Raw genomic sequence first — 14970 nt, forward strand, 5'->3', positions numbered from 1 at the left:
AATATCACGCACAATAAAAAAATAATTTCTAATAAAGTATTTAATAAAAAACAATTCATATTTTGCACTTCAATAACATAACAATATTCATTTGAGAATGTGAATATGCGCTACGTACATTCTCTACATCATACACAGATCAACTTTATTCCATTTTTAGTAATATATATATTGTGCACTAATCGAATACAATATTTCACTCACTAATATCATAAAATAATGCTTTACATAAATCACAAAGAATAACTTTTCACTTGGTTTCATTATATATATGTCGGAACACTTTATAACACTTCGTGGTTCGATTTTTTCAAGCACCGAATAATAATATCGATAATGTTTATAAAAATAAATTTTTTGTTTTTATTCTCTCTCTTAGATTTTGCTGTCGTAGGCATATGTGCATAGCATTTTAATAAATTCAAAGCTCTATAATAATATTATACATAATATTTGCATTTCCTCTTTTTTCTCTTTCGTTTTATATTTACAATAATCTGAAAAATACTCTCGTTTTTTTATTTTTGTTATGAATGCATCTGACACATATACAGGAAATAGAGAAAATAATGTGAACACCTGAAAAATAAATACTACATTTATTTATTAATAAGATATTGGACTACCATTTGCTTTTAATACAACGTCATTTCTCTTTGATATAGAATCCATCATCTTATTAATAAACAAATATAATGTATTTTTTAAGTGTTTACATTATTTTGTCTACCCCTTGTACATGTATATGCATTGTGTAAAATTTTCTAGATCTCTTGTTTTTTTCGTGGTAATCATTAAACCGTTTTAAAATGCACAACTGTCCTGCACAAAAGATGTCACTGATGAAATAATATTATGTTTTTATTCTACAATTGAGTTTCAAATAAATTCCTCTTTGGATTTCTCTATACAAAATCTGAATCCCCTTACCTTGCTTATAGTCGAAAAGCAAGTGCTGTCTTTACAATGTAATGCAGTCCGTCGCCGTTGATACGGTAGTTACGTACACATATTACTATGATATTCGAAAGGGTTTATAGACACATTGATAAATGTAGTAGTTGAATCCTTCATGTACTGAGCAAGCGCAAAATTAAAGCGCTTTCGTATAATCGTGAAGAATAATACAGTCTAACAATAACTTTCATTCAGTGAACATCAATGAATATCAATAAAGGTAGAATATAACTTAGAAAAATAATAAATTTGCCGACATTACAATATTCTCCAAAAATATATATATATAATATCAGATTTAAAAACAGATTGCTCTCTCTCAAATAAGTGATAAAAATTTAGCGTTTTAATTTAAACTTTATAAAAAATTTCAGTAATAATTAATCATTACTAAATTATTATCCACATAAAGAAATTAATATTTATCCATCTAATAAATTGCACATAAATTATTCTTTTTATATAACAAATTATTCTGTATATTTAAAAAAAAAATATATATGTTATCATTATTATGTTTTCACATTTTATACTAATCTTATACTAATTTAATATACATTATATCTTACATTATATTGTTTACATTACGTTACTTTTTATTAATATAAAAGAATAGTTTTTTCGTTAAAATTATTATTCTTCTGATTGAACAATTTCCAGTACATTTATTTATTACATATTTATTAATTAAGAAATATTTTATACGATAAATATTATATAATAACACTTGCACATGTTTAACAGTTCTCTAAATTAAATAAAGAGAAAAATTCACCCTTCGTAATTTTTTGCAAAGCTTTGTATAACTCGTCATTTTTTACAAGTAATCTATAGACCTATCGAACTTCGTGAAAGTTTGTCAGAGTGAATATTAAATTTTGCCAGCAAAAAATGATTCGCAAAAACGTTTATTTCTGATATTCAAATTGTATTTAAGTGTTTTTAATAATAAGATGTACATGACTGTACATGTAAATTAAATGATTGAATTACATCAATCGACTATTTTCTCCGATGAAGTATATTGTGTGTATATATATATATATATATATATATATATATATATATATATATATATATGAACAGAATTACCAAAAAATTGTAAAACAAAAACCGAAAAATAATTAAAGCAATTTTTTATCAATATAATAACACAAAATCGTGTCAAAAATGTCTTGTAAAGAGAGAGATTTTTAAAACTACATTATTTCTAAAAACATTTTCAATCTTATTCTAATATAATAATATTGTTTTCTTACTTTGTCTCTATTTACTCTGTGAATATAAACATATATTTATTATTCACTCTCTAAATATAAACATTTTTATAAAGATATATTAAAAAGAATTCTTTAACATTTATGATAATCATTTATATCGATTTATATCGATTTATTGTAAATTTAAAAGATTAAGACAATTAATGCTTTCTTTAAATTATCATTATAAGCAATGGTGTCTTTCCTAAAATATGAATAATTCGTTAGATTTGAATTACGCACTTCAATTAAGTCGCCAATGTTTGCGGCTAATAGGAGTATGGCCCGACCCAAACATCAATTTGAGTGATTTTCATCGGCCACGCATAAGATTCATAATAGCTATATGTGCTGTGAGTTTTTACATATTCACTCCACAAGCAATAAATTTGATCCGTGCTTGGGGTAATGTGAATCGAATGATGGAATGCTTTGTTGCCGCTAATTTTAGCATGATGGCAATATGTAAGCTGATTGTTACCAAATATCATGGCGAGAGTAAGTTATTATTTTATAACAGGAATGCAAAATAGATTTGTATTTATCATAAATAACACAAATGTTAATGTTTTTTATCCTTACTATCTCAGATTGTCATTGTATAACAATTTTTTTAATATAAGGATAACTTACTATATATTTATACTAGTAATAACATAGTTATATTTTTTTTTAAAGAACTTCGAACATTAATTGCATCGATTATGACTGATTGGATGACTTCGAACAATAATTCCGAACGAAATAAAATATTGAAGCTAGGAAAAAATTCTAAAAATTTATCTTTTGGATATTTCATAGCTACAGTAGGCACAACTATGCTTGCTTGTTATGTACGTCTTGAGGGTGTCTTTCGAAACATTCACAAGCCTCGACGATACCTTCCTTATCGGTTTGATTACATTCAAAAAACTCCGAATTATGAAATCACCTGTTTTATTCAAATCTGCGGTGGTATATATACAATTTTCGGCAATTATAGTGTCGACAATTTCATCTCGATACTCATTTTGCATATATGCGCACAATTAATAAATTTACAAACGACACTGAACAATTTGGTCGATAAATTAAACAACAGCCCTGCATCTTCCTCAAAATTTAGAAAAGGTCTAACTGCGATTATTATACGACATGAACATCTAATAAGGTACGTTTGAGCATTCTCAGTGTATTATATAAAACTTTATTATGTATGCTTTAAAATACTTATAAGATAAAAAGAAGCATATTTCATTCAATTTTATTTTATAAATTCATAAAATAACATATTTTAAAGATTTCTACGCTGTGAAATTCTTTAGTTATAAGTCGATAATATTTGTGTATAATGTACTAATTTTCAAGGAGTGCAAAGACTATCGACGATTGCTACAGTACAGTATTATTTGTACACATGATAGGCGCCTCTTTTCAGATATGTCTTGTAACCTTTCAGATTTTCACGGTAAGCAAAACAATTCGTATTTTTATGTGTGTGTATGTCTAATCTTTATATTATTTCACAAAAAATCTTTATATTATTTTACGAAATACATATATAGGGTATACCTAGACTGACGGTAAATATTTTAATGACAAATTCTTTGTAACATTTTAAGACAAAAATTCTAATATGAAAATGTCGAGGTTATAATAGTTTTCATATGGAAAAAGTTTAAAAATCAGAATGATAGGCCTAAAGTTTCGCGCTCAGAGGTGACAAAATGGCCAGTAGTAAAAGTGCTCCCATGAATCGAATGTCTGTGACATTAGTGAAATTATTGTAAAAATATTCAAAATTTTTATTAAAAATCTATTTCTATTTATCCATAATGAATCGTAATAATAGTTTAAATAATGATGTTAATTTTAATGTTTTTATTCAATAATTTAATATATGGATATTGATATGTGTCAGCTATCATATATGTCCAACTTCATTGTGAAGACAGCTAAATATGATTGATACATAAAGAATAATTCTTACTTCATGGACTGAAAATTCATGGCTATTTTGTCACTTCTGAGCGCGTGAAAATTTTGCTCTGTCATTCGTAATCTTCAAACTTTAACCATTTGAAAATTATTGTAGCCTCAACATTTTCGTATTAGAATTTTCGTCTTAAAATATTACACAGAATTGGTCATTGAAATATTTATCGTCAATTTAAATACAACTTATATATGAAATTTAAAAAAAGAAATTTTTAATTTTTTTCTAAATGCAAATATGATATATCGCATTAAAATTATACGATACAATATCTCATTTTATGCAACTATTGTATAAAAACGTATTATTTTCAGATGATAACAGATAATTTAGACTTTTCTCCTATAAGGACAATTTATCTCATCTTTTTTATCTCCCTCGTGTTGATGCAATTGTATATTTATTGTTACGCCTCTGAAAGACTGTTAACAGAGGTAAACAAATTATATACACATTAATGTTATTTATATATAAAACAAAAATATAATTTTCTTAGAATATCAATATGGCGTATACAGTGTATGATTGCAAATGGTACAATATACTAGCAAAAGATGCGAGAGATTTGATGTTCATAGTATATCGATCAATGATTCCGCTTAAATTGTCAGCTGGAATATTTGGAAATTTTTCGTTAGAATTGTTTGGAATTGTAAGATATATATCTACAAGAAAAAAATCAATATTTATATGCGTTATGCAAAAGTATCCATTTAGTTTGTAAATGTTTTGCTCTATTTTAATTTTATATTATATATTATGTAATGTTTACATATTTCTCTCTTTGTATTTACTATTATATACACGTATGATGCTCCGCAATTATTATTTACAATTACTTTTTCGTGAAAATAAAATTCAATATTTTATCTATAATTTCTATTCTATTTAGGCGATAAAAACTTCAATGGGATATTTATCTGCGTTACTAACAATAAGAGAATAAAGGAAATAATAATATAGAATGAATTCTGTAATTTCTCTACACCGTTTTCGAACAATAAACATATTTATATGCACTGTCTGTAACACTTCTTTAATTGAATAAATACATATTTGTGTGCAACCATAAAGGTATTTATTTGTTTCTATTTACTAGCATGTCATAAAAAATTCGAATAATATCATGAGAAATTGAATGAACATGATTATATAAATTATGTAAATTTTAAAGAAAAAGAATTATTTACTATTAATGTATTATGCATTTTAATGTATTTTAATATATTTATGTAAGCATTTAATTTGAACTTTTACAGAAGCATTTCCACTGCATTAATATAAATGTTATTTAGCATTTACGTTTGAGAATACATGCGTCTTGAATCGTTAAATAACTCGTAAATAACGACAATCATGTTGCTATTGATGAATATCAATTCCACATAATTATGATATGAACTTTCTTTATCTTATGTATATTTTACTTATTAAGCGATTAAATAGTAACTCTCAGTTATTAAATATATTAGTAGATCGCACAAATTAGATTTGACACACTTTGAGCAAGTTGCAATAAATTTCTGATGGATATATCGATATATTCAAAAGTGTCATGAATTGTTATATATGATGTAACTTTGTCCGACTTGATTTTATGGTCTTTTGTACGCAGCATATCATCACTTTCCGCATGCATGATCCACCTGAGGTGAAAGAGATGAGGAAAAATTGACAGAAAGTCAAGACAATTGTTGCGCCGTCGACATCCGTTAAATATCGATACACATTGAGGTATAGATATTATGCTTAAGCGCTTATAATAATAAATTATAGTAATATAAAATTATAGTAATAAATTATAGTATATAAATTATTAGTAACAAAATTGGCATTTAGAGATATTTTGCATATCTCTCTTTTAGTTAAGATTTTAATTCAAATTGGAACATAAAGGAATGTTAAAAAGTCTTCTAAAATCTTCAAAATTTTTCTAAATTTCTTAAATAGTATTTCTGATTAAATTAAAAATCATCGATATCGCTCGAATAAATGATCGTGAAAAAAATTTTGTCTTTCATTAATTTTTGATCAAATTTAGTTTGCATAGATTTGAGAATCTCGCGATAATTTCGGATAAAATCGATTCAATATTTGAATTACATAATATATATTTTATTCTAATTGTTTTACATCTCTGCTATCATCTCGTACAAACACATAGATAGCTTTTTGCAATACAGAAAAATAAAGAAATATATATTACACATTTTGATCATAATTTCTTAAGATTATTCAAGTTAAAATATGTAATCATTCCAATATCTGTATGCAAGTTATGATTAACAATCATTATGTTTGGCAGAGATTATTGTTCTAAATGAAGTTGTTGAATTGTTGAAAGATTATTGTTCTAATATATATATATATATATATATATATATATATATATATATATATATATATATATATATATATATACAGGGTGACCCATTTTAACTTAGGCAGCCAAATAACTCGAAAAATAAGCAAGATAGAGAAAAATGTTTTAGACAAAAGTTGTATGGTTTCGAGGGGGCCATAAGATGGTATCATTGGTTTGACCTTGAAGAGTCATTTGAAGGTCACGTGAAGGTCACTTCAATTTTTTTAAATGGAACATCCTATATATTTTTGTACATTCTTGTAGCTCATCTCGAGAGCTTTCCAAAACACTATAATTAAGTACATTTTCGTTAAGTACTTTTTGAGTTATGAGGCTTGAAATAATTTCTTAATTTTACATAAACCGTAAAATATCTTGTAAAATATTCATTTTTCGATTACCTTACCTTAATAGTTTTATGTACAAAATAATGAGAGGAATCAATTGGTGTAAAGAAAACACATAGTTGTTTCGAAGAAAAAATATGTAATTTGCAATTAACAATTCCATATTTTTTCTTAAAAACAACTATGTGTTTTCTTTACACCAATTGATTCCTCTCATTATTTTGTACATAAAAGTATTAAGGTAAGATAATCGAAAAATAAATATTTTACAAGATATTTTACGGTTTATGTAAAATTAAGAAATTATTTCAAGCATCATAACTCAAAAAGTACTTAACGGAAAGGTACTTAATTCTAGTGTTTTGGAAAGCTCTCGAAATAAGCTACAAGAATGTACAAAAATATATAGGGTATTCCATTTAAAAAAATTGAAGTGACCTTCACGTGACCTTCAAATGACTCTTCAAGGTCAAACCAATGATACCATCTTATGGCCCCCTCGAAACCATACAACTTTTGTCTAAAACATTTTTCTCTATCTTGCTTATTTTTCGAGTTATTTGGCTGCCTAAGTTAAAATGGGTCACCCTGTATATATATACATACATATATATAACATTGATAACTTCATTTGGAACAATAATCTTTTTGCTTTAAATTGCGAACACAAAAATATTCTTTTTCCCTCTTTTTTCTACTTCTGTTTCTCTTTCTGAACAATAAAACGTATAATTTTAATTAACGTTCTGTTTATAATTCCGCAATATACATGCAATAACCAAAAGACGATTTTATCATTAATAAATCAATCAGAAAACGATATTTTGTATACATAACAAACATTTTGTAATATGCGCTAATTTAATCGTCGAATAATAATGTCGATCACAATCAAATAATAATGTTGATCAATATCTTTTCACTAAAACAATTGTCTTAACTTATAATACTTTTGATACTATAATAATAAATCTATCGATAAATTCAATCCTGTAAAACTTATATTTTCTTTCTCTTTTCCCGCTTTATAAAAATATTTTAAGAAGCATTGGCTTTATTATATTTTCTTTATATACGCATCTAAATATGTGTATATATCTTTCCTTAGAACTCTTTTTTTCGTCATTATATTGTTATTAAATCGCTCTAAAATACAAAATTATTTATGCTAAAAATATATTATGCAAATATTTATTTTTCAAATAGATGCTTTGAAGAAAAACCTATACACAGTTTTGAACTATAAATTTATATAATAAATTAAATAAAATAAAAATTAAATATAATTAATAAAAACAAAACTAAATAAATTAAGTAAATTAAATAAAGATAAAAAATTAATATAAGTAAATTACTTCGTTGGGGAATAAAAAAAATTTCTTCTAAATTAACATTATAAGCAATAATTTTTATAAAATTTTTTCTAAAATTCGTACTAGTGATTAGAAAATTACAATAACAATTAAAATAATGAATATTTATTTTGTATTTATGAATATTAATATTATCAGAAATAATGCAAAATAACAGTAATTTATGCAAATGTAGCCCATTAACATTTACAAGTTTATGGAATAAATTATGGAGAAAAAATCAATCTATTATAGTGCACATTCAGCACATATTTCATTATTAAAACTTAAAGCACATACAGGTACAATTCGGTTAAATCCAGTTTTTGTTCTTAGAGTACAAAATATTATATTTTTTCGCTCTGATAATACAATAATGCCATATATATATTTATCAGTAAGTTTTATTAGCTATCTTTTAATAATGCATTTTATATATGATATGCTACTTTAATTAGCATTAAAGATATAATATATACTATTTACACAATATCACATACAATGAGAAAACAATTTTAAAAATAATTAATTAAAAAAGATCATATTTTTCACTTTAATAATGTAACAATCTTTATTCGAGAATGTAAATATGCACTACGTAGAATTCTCTACATCATACACAATTCTGCTTCAATTCTGTTCCATTTTTTAGTATTAAAATATACTGTGCATTAATCGAAGAACAATATTCCACTCACACACCAATAATATAATCTTTCACAAAGACACAAATCACAAACAACATTTCATTTGGCATCATATATATATTGGAACACTTTGTAACACTTCGAGCTTTGATTCTCTCAAATACAGAATAATAATATCGATAATTTTTATAAAAACAAATTTTTGTATATTTATTCTTTCTCAGATTTTGCTGCTGTAGGCATATGTGTGTGTGCACATAGTATTTATTAATAAATTTAAATTTCTATAATATATTTGCATTCTCTTTTGTTATATCTAATATTCTGAAGGAGAGCATTCTTTTTTCTATTATTCTCTTATTATGAATGCATCTGACATATATACTGTATATGTATATGTGTCTTGTATAAATTTTTCTAAATCCTCTTTCTTTTCTTCGTGATAATTATTAAACCACAGCTGCCCAAAAAACTCATTGATGAAATAATATTATGATCTTTTCCTTTCCCTTGAGTTTCAAATAAATCTCATCTCTTGAACTCCTCTGTATAACACCTGAATTCCTCTTACCTTGCTTATAGTCGAAAAGCAAGTGCTGTCTTTATGATATGCAATTCAGTCCGTCATGGTTGTCATAGTTACGTACTATTATGATATTCGAAAGGGTTTAGACATGTTGGCAAATGATAGTAGTTGAATTCTTTGTGTACTGAGCAAGCGCAAAATCAAAGCGCTTTCGTATGATCGCGAAGAACGATGCAGTCAAACGATAATTTTTATTCAGTGAACATCGATGAATTTTAACAAAGGTAGAATAGAAATTAGAAAAAGCAAATTAGCTCGCGTTATATTATTTTCCAAAAATATATAATTGCATTATATGCAAAATATAATTATATATAATATATTAAGTTTATCAAAATCGAATTCTCTCTCTAAAATAAGAATTAAAGAAATATGCATTAGTTTGAAATTTTATTAAAAAAAAAAACTCGATAATTATAAATCATTACTAAACTATTTGTTATTCATATGATACACGTGATGAAATAATATAATTTTTAATATAAAATTATTTTAAATTAAAAAAATAAAATTAATAAAGTCTGAGCAAAAAATCGTTTATTTCATTGCTTATTATTAAAGAAATTGCTGTTTTTATATAACTGGCATAAAAGATGCATTATCATTATTACATTTTTTTATCTTATATTAATTTAATATATATATTATGTTGTGTATATTTTAATTATTTACCAAATAAATATAAATATTTATATGTTTATATGTGTTTATATGTTTATATATAAAAAATTCATACATAAACAATCATATTTACATATAAAAAGAAAAATTTGCGAAAATAATACTTGAAGAAAAATAATGTTTCATTTTAAATAGCCATTATAAGCAGTGATATTTCTCTTCTAAAATATAAATAATTTATCAGAATTGCATTACGCTTTTACAATGAGCCGTCAATGTATGCGGATATTAGGTGTATGGCCCGATTCAGATGTCCTTTTGAATATTTGTCGCCGGCCAAAAATAGGATTTATCCTTGCTACATGTATTATGAGTCTTTATGTATTCACCCCGCAAGTAATAAATCTGTTTCGAGCTTGGGGCAACGTGAGTCGAATGGTGGAACTCTTTGTTGCCGCTAATTTCAGTTTCATGGCAGTATGCAAGCTGATTATTACTAAATATCATAGTGACAGTAAGTTATTATGTTGCAGTAACAAAAATATCAAATAAATTTGTATTTATCTTAAATAATATAAATGTTATTGTTGAATTATCCCTATTAAAAACTAAGACTGCTATTGTGTAGCCATATAGCATACATATCCAAAAGGTATTCACCTTGGTATTCACGGGTATTCAGATGATATCCTGAAAACGTCTTTCCCAAAGATATTTTCGGGATATCTTGTGGACATCTTTTGAATATGTATATTGTGTAGGTAACATTTCTTCTTATATAAAGATAATTTATTTTACATTTATACTAGTAATAATATAGACATCTTTCATTTGAAAGAGCTTCGAATGCTAATAGCATCAAGTATGACTGATTTGGTGACTTCGAAAAGCAATTGGGAACGAAACACAATGTTGAACCTAGTAAGAACTGGTAGAAATGTATCCATTACATATTTCATGGTTGCAATAAGCACAATCATATTTGCTTGTTACGTACGTCTTGAGAGTGTTTTTCAAAACATTCACCAGCCTCGACGATACCTTGTTTACCGATTTGACTACATTCAAAAGAGTCCGAATTATGAAATCACCTGTTTTATTCAACTCTGTGGCGGTATATATGCAATTCTCGGCAACTATAGTGTCGATAGCTTCATCTCGATATTGCTTTTGCATATATGTGCACAATTAATAAATTTACGAATTACACTCAACAATTTGATCAACAAATTAAACAACAAACCTATATCTCCTTCAAAATTTAAAAAAGGCTTAGCAGCGATCATTATACGACACGAGTATCTAATAAGGTACGTTTGAGCATTCTTAACGTATTATGTAAAACTGTAACATATTTATGACAAAAGGAAGCATATATATTTTATTCAATCAATTTTATTGTATAAATTTAAAATAACTTTTTAAAGATTTTTACATTGTAAAATTTTCTGATTATAAGTTGATAATATATGACTATGTAATGTGTACTAATTTTTAAGGAGTGTAAAAACAATTGATGATTGCTACAGCCCAGTATTATGTATACATGTGCTAGGCGGTTCTTTTCAATTATGTCTTGTAACTTTTCAGACTTCCACGGTAAGCGAAACAATTCGTATTTTTTTGTGTATATAATCTTTACATGATTTTGCAAAAGATTGAAATATGAAATTTAATAAAAAAGAATGTAGTACAAAAAACTAAATTATAAAATTTGATAAAAAATAGTACAGATAATTTTTCAGAGTATAATATTATAATGCATCGCATTAGAATTATTACATAGTGTACTCTCGCATGCAACTATTGCACTGAAAAAGTATTATTATTTTCTCGCCTACAACATTACAGGGGGGAAGAGGGATAATAATTAAATAAATTCTCGAATTGAGAATTATTTAAATTTGCTTGGTATCGTACCAAGAAAATTTGTGCCCTGTGCACACAAATAAGTTTCAACGAAAAACTTATTTTCTCGTTGAAACTTACGCACTATCATCCGCGTTTAGCTCTTATGGCCTTTGAATTTGAGTTTATGTTTTATACACAGAGCCTGGATTCTTATATAGTTATTATTATTTTTTCAGATGATAACAGATAATTCGGATGTTCCTCTTATTAAAATAATTTTTCTCACTTTGTATATCTCCCTCATTTTGATACAATTATATGTTTATTGTTATGCTGCTGAAAGACTCTTAATGGAGGTAATCAAATTATATATATTAACGTGTTTATGTAAAACAAAAATATTAACGTATTTATGTAAAACAAAAATGTAATTTTTTCAGAGTACTAATATGGCGTTCGGTATGTATGAATGCAAATGGTACAATATACCGGCGAAAGATGCGAAAGACTTGATGTTGATCGTATATCGATCTGCGATTTCGCTTAAATTGACTGCTGGAATATTTGGAAATTTTTCGTTAGAATTGTTCGGAATAGTAAGATATATCTACGAAAAAATTATCACTTTTTATATGCAATTATGCAAAAGCATCCATTTAGTTTCATTCTATTTTTGTTTTATATTATATATTAATTATGTATATATTATATATGATATCCATCATTTACTATCATCTACCAAAATAAAATTTTAAATTTATCTTTCATTTTTACTCTGTTTAGGCGGTAAAAACATCAATGGGATATTTATCTGCGTTACTAACAATAAGAGAATAAAGGAAATCATTCGAATTAATGTTGTATAACCGACTAGATGAATTTTCGAATAATGTTATTAATAGATGTACATATATTGTCCCCCCCCCCCCTGAATGTAACATCATTTTTATTGAATGAATATACATTTACGTGCAACCGATAAAGTTATTTATTTCTTTCTACTGATTAATATATTGTTGAATAAATAAAAATATAAGATAAAAATAGAAATTATTCGATTTTAATGTATTATATGTAAATATTTGATCCAAGTGTATATTTACAGAGATATATGCACTTAATTAATATTTATTGAATTTTATTAAACATTCGTACGTTTAAGAATACATGTGTCTATTGAATTGAGTGATATATATATATATATATATATATATATATATATATATATATATATAAAGTGTAAATAAAATATTGTTGTATTTTAAAATTGAATAATATTTTTAACAAGTTTATATATCTATCGTTCACAAATTTATATATATTTTTGGTACATATTATAATAGATAAGTGTATATTCCATTTAGTTAAATAATTTAAATTATTTATAATTATTATACATTATTAAAAAAAAATAAAAGAATTATATATAGAAAAATATTAAGATAAAAAAATTTTAATTTTTAAATAGAATACAGAAAGAATATTCTATTTCTTTATTTCTATTTTAATTATTGTCCAGTATATTTATTGTCCAATTTTAATTATTGTCCAGTATTGTCCAATATATGTCCAGATAAATGTATAACATAAGTTGCCTAGAGATTCTTTAGGATTAAAAAAGCAAAAATTACCAATTTTCACAATTAATTCTCTCAAAAACAAAGCCTTGTACAAAAACGTCTTATTTTGCATCTTCGATTTATCTTTGTGCATGAATTTATTCAATTTTCAGTTGTATATTATTCAAATCTTTATATTTATTTATGTTTTCTATACACTTACAATATGATAATCTGTAAATAAATATTTCTTATTATATGCTACTTTAATTCAGACCATTTTTGTTTTAGTAACAAATCTTGAACAACGCCAGAAATAAAGGATTTAATATTCATAAGTGAATACACATACCCATCGAGCAAATAACTAACTTATCAAAAAGTAAGTATTCTACACTCATCTGATTCAACGATATAATTATATGTTATCTGTGTCATAATCAATTATTCGAGATTTAAAAAGATGATAGTGATTTATCCTTTGAGCAAACGCCAAATGACAATGATTTGGTATAATCACGAAGAACGATTCGATCCAACTATAATTTTTGCTCTATAAACATCAATTAGTACCAATAAAAATAGAATGTTTTCGAAAAATGGCAAAAAACATGGCAAAAACATATATTTTCTATTAAAAATATAAATTTTATTCTATTTTATATGTGAAATAGTCACGTAATATAGTAAAATATAAAAACCCAATTTTTTTATATTAATATGTGTCTATATGTGTGCGCGATAATTTAAACTTCTGTAAGAAAATTCTATAAAAATTAACTATCATTAAATTACTATTATGAAAAGAGTAGAAATTGCAAAATAATTTGCCTGTTCTGCCTTAGAAGATGTATCGGACTATTTGTATTGTCTTTAATATTTTCTTAATTTTATATTCTTGTTGATTAAAATATTTTATTTTTATTTTATATATGTGCTTATGTATTTTGCTAAACGTAAAAAAATATTTTTTTAATTAAAATGATTATATGTTTTTGTTGCTTAATATGTTATTTTATATGTTTATTAAATGTTCATTAATTAAAAAATATGTAGCAGAAAATAATACATATAATAATAATTACATAATTAAAAATTATTTATTACATAAAGAGAACATTTCGCTCTTAGTAATTTCAAACATTCGCAAGAGGTATAGTTCATTGCAATCGTCTATAGATCATTCCTAAAACTTCCACGAAAGTTTGTCAGAGTTGATATTAAACTTCATATGTCTGCAAAAAATGTTTGCTTTCTAAGCGTAGAATGGACATGTTTTTTAGCTGGAAAGTTGCATGGTGCATAAATCAAATGATTGAGTTGTGCACGAAACGTTCTTTGTTTCCCCTCGTATAAGCAGAATTGTAAAAAAGTTTAGAAAAGTTTTCTAGGAAATGGAAACAAAATTGAAACACCGATTTTACGGACCGGATAGTAGTGTAAAACCTTGC

At 25.3% G+C, this 14970-nt stretch overlaps 3 protein-coding genes across 3 annotated transcripts in view; 2 read left to right on the forward strand and 1 right to left on the reverse strand.

Moving 5' to 3' along the window:
* The window catches only part of LOC145961090 (uncharacterized), a 146295-nt gene that overhangs the window by 79186 nt on the left and 52139 nt on the right, over positions 1–14970 (reverse strand). The gene's annotated exons all lie outside the window — the stretch shown is intronic.
* LOC145960296 (odorant receptor 13a-like) lies at positions 1142–5189 on the forward strand. Its single transcript, XM_083079655.1, has 7 exons — positions 1142–1177; positions 2445–2714; positions 2895–3366; positions 3564–3663; positions 4506–4625; positions 4688–4843; positions 5084–5189. The coding sequence occupies exons 1-7, from the start codon at positions 1162–1164 to the stop codon at positions 5135–5137; spliced, it is 1188 nt and encodes a 395-aa protein (XP_082935781.1). The 5' UTR covers positions 1142–1161; the 3' UTR covers positions 5138–5189.
* LOC145960297 (odorant receptor 4-like) lies at positions 9588–12863 on the forward strand. The gene is made up of 7 exons (XM_083079656.1): positions 9588–9712; positions 10354–10623; positions 10948–11419; positions 11609–11708; positions 12197–12316; positions 12401–12556; positions 12744–12863. Exons 1-7 carry the CDS (start codon positions 9697–9699, stop codon positions 12795–12797), a joined length of 1188 nt encoding a protein of 395 aa, XP_082935782.1. The 5' UTR covers positions 9588–9696; the 3' UTR covers positions 12798–12863.

Source organism: Camponotus vicinus, unplaced genomic scaffold, assembly GCF_025532165.1.
Source record: "Camponotus vicinus isolate PSW18456_S1 unplaced genomic scaffold, iyCamVici1.0 SCAF_10, whole genome shotgun sequence".
In the NCBI taxonomy this organism is placed as follows: Eukaryota; Metazoa; Arthropoda; class Insecta; order Hymenoptera; family Formicidae; genus Camponotus; species Camponotus vicinus.

Excerpts from the sequence above, each read along its gene's own strand:
- LOC145960297 (XM_083079656.1), top strand. Across the intron at positions 11,420-11,608 it reads CGACACGAGTATCTAATAAG|GAGTGTAAAAACAATTGATG; the intron begins GTACGTTTGAGC and ends CTAATTTTTAAG. Across the intron at positions 11,709-12,196 it reads TAACTTTTCAGACTTCCACG|ATGATAACAGATAATTCGGA; the intron begins GTAAGCGAAACA and ends TTATTTTTTCAG.
- LOC145960296 (XM_083079655.1), top strand. Across the intron at positions 2,715-2,894 it reads TACCAAATATCATGGCGAGA|AACTTCGAACATTAATTGCA; the intron begins GTAAGTTATTAT and ends TTTTTTTTAAAG. Across the intron at positions 4,626-4,687 it reads CTGAAAGACTGTTAACAGAG|AATATCAATATGGCGTATAC; the intron begins GTAAACAAATTA and ends TAATTTTCTTAG.